The sequence below is a fragment of the Aspergillus aculeatus genome (assembly GCF_001890905.1).
Source record: "Aspergillus aculeatus ATCC 16872 unplaced genomic scaffold ASPACscaffold_152, whole genome shotgun sequence".
NCBI classification, from domain to species: domain Eukaryota; kingdom Fungi; phylum Ascomycota; class Eurotiomycetes; order Eurotiales; family Aspergillaceae; genus Aspergillus; species Aspergillus aculeatus.
Window position 1 is genome coordinate 1 of NW_017963127.1, and position 1893 is coordinate 1893.

Sequence of the window (1893 nt, forward strand, 5' to 3'; positions counted from 1 at the left end):
CCTCTCCTCTCTTACTCTTACTCTTAGTCTTACTCTTCTCCTCTCTACTCTCTCGCTCTCTCTCTCTCTCTCTCTCTCTCACTTTCTTCTCTTCCCTCTTCCACGGCCTTCCTCTCGCTTCCTCTTACCCTTTCCTTTCCTTTCCTCTCCTCTCCTCTCCTCTCCTCCTCTCCTCCTCTCCTCTCCGCTCCTCTCTATACTTCCTCCACTCCACCACTAGCTCCATACTACACTACACTACACTATACTACTTCCATCCATTTCAACCCAACTACCCAACCACTCTTGACTCAACCCAACCCTTTCATACCCTCCAATCCATCCCCCCCCCCATCTCCCCATCCAACGATGAAACCATGATCACCGGCCCGACCACATCCCCCGGCAATGGCGTCGTCGGGGGCTACACCGGCCACAGTATGGCCCTCCGCATCGCCATTGCAACCCTGGCCGCCATCAGCTGGTATAACGCCATCGAGCTGGTCATCCTCGTCTTCGTGACCTTTGCCCAATTCCGGGGCCCCTACTTCTGGTCGCTGCTGATCTCCTCGCTGGGGCTCCTCCCCTACTCCACCGGCTTCCTCCTCAAATACTTCGACCTGGCGCCCGCCGCTCTGTCCGTCACCCTGATCACCATCGGCTGGTACACGATGGTGACGGGCCAGTCGGTGGTGCTGTACTCGCGGCTGCACCTGGTGCTGCCCAACCCGCGCATCCTGCGCCAGGTGCGGTACATGATCACCATCGACGCGTGCCTGCTGCACCTGCCGACGACCGTGCTCACGTACGGCTCGAACCTGGCCCCGCGCAAAGCCGCCTTCATCGCCGGCTACAACATCATGGAGAAGATCCAGATGACCTGCTTCTGCCTGCAGGAGTTCATCCTGTCGGCGCTGTACATCTGGGAGACGGTGCGCATGCTGCGCCTCGACCCGGACCGCGGCAAGCGCAAGATCATGTACCAGCTGGTCGCCATCAACCTGATCATCATCTTTCTGGATCTGGGGCTGCTGGTCATCGAGTACCGCGACCTCTACATCATGGAGACCATGATCAAGGGCGTCATCTACAGCGTCAAGCTGAAGCTCGAGTTCGCCGTCCTCGGCAAGCTCGTCCTGCTGGTCCGCGGCCACCACGTCTGGAAGTGCGACTCCGCCCTCGCCGTCAGCAGTCCGCCGCCGCCGCCGACCGCCGTCGACGAGCAGCAGCCACCGACAAGCACAACCGGCCGCGGCGGGGCGACGATAGCGGAGTACCCGGATTTCGTCGACGCCACCCGCGTCACCTCGGACCTGACGCACCCGGGCACGCACGCGCCCATCGCGACCCGCCGCCGGTCGCACCCCTGGATGGACAGCGAGGACGTCTCGATCGCCATGTTCGAGCACGCCACCTGCACGACCACGCGCAGCAGCACGACGCGCAGGAGTCTCAGCGGCCGCCGCCTCGACCATTCGCGCACGGGCCACTCGGACGTCTCGCACTCATGGAGCGGCGAGACGCAGACCAACCACTCGTTCCTGTCGGCCACGGGCCAGGAGCGGGAATTGAGTCCGGCCGACTTTACGGGGAATTGGGGGAAGCCCCAGGGGAGCTTTTAGGCGGTACTTATTCGGCTGATTAGGTTTATGATTGAATGAATTATGAGGTATGCGGTGTTTGTCCGGTTTTTGGGGGGGGGGGGGGTTAAGCCCGTTTAGTATATTGAGTAGTAATTCATGCACATATTTAGTCTGTACGTTGGGTCAGGGGAAAAACAAAGCTAATCTCACAGTAAAACATGCCGTATTCAGGATTCTATAAAGTGGTGAGTATGACGACGGGATGGGATACATTCAAACCGCGAAGGACGGACGGAGTAAGAGTATACTCTCCTCCTTAAGGTACGGGCCC

The 1893-nt window shown here is 59.6% G+C and overlaps 1 protein-coding gene across 1 annotated transcript; it reads left to right on the top strand.

Annotated features, from left to right (window-relative positions):
• Positions 1-118: 118 nt before the first annotated feature.
• ASPACDRAFT_128314 (uncharacterized protein) lies at positions 119-1680 on the top strand. Its single transcript, XM_020197114.1, has one exon. The coding sequence runs from the start codon at positions 357-359 to the stop codon at positions 1599-1601; it is 1245 nt and encodes a 414-aa protein (XP_020050910.1). The 5' UTR covers positions 119-356; the 3' UTR covers positions 1602-1680.
• Positions 1681-1893: the final 213 nt, after the last annotated feature.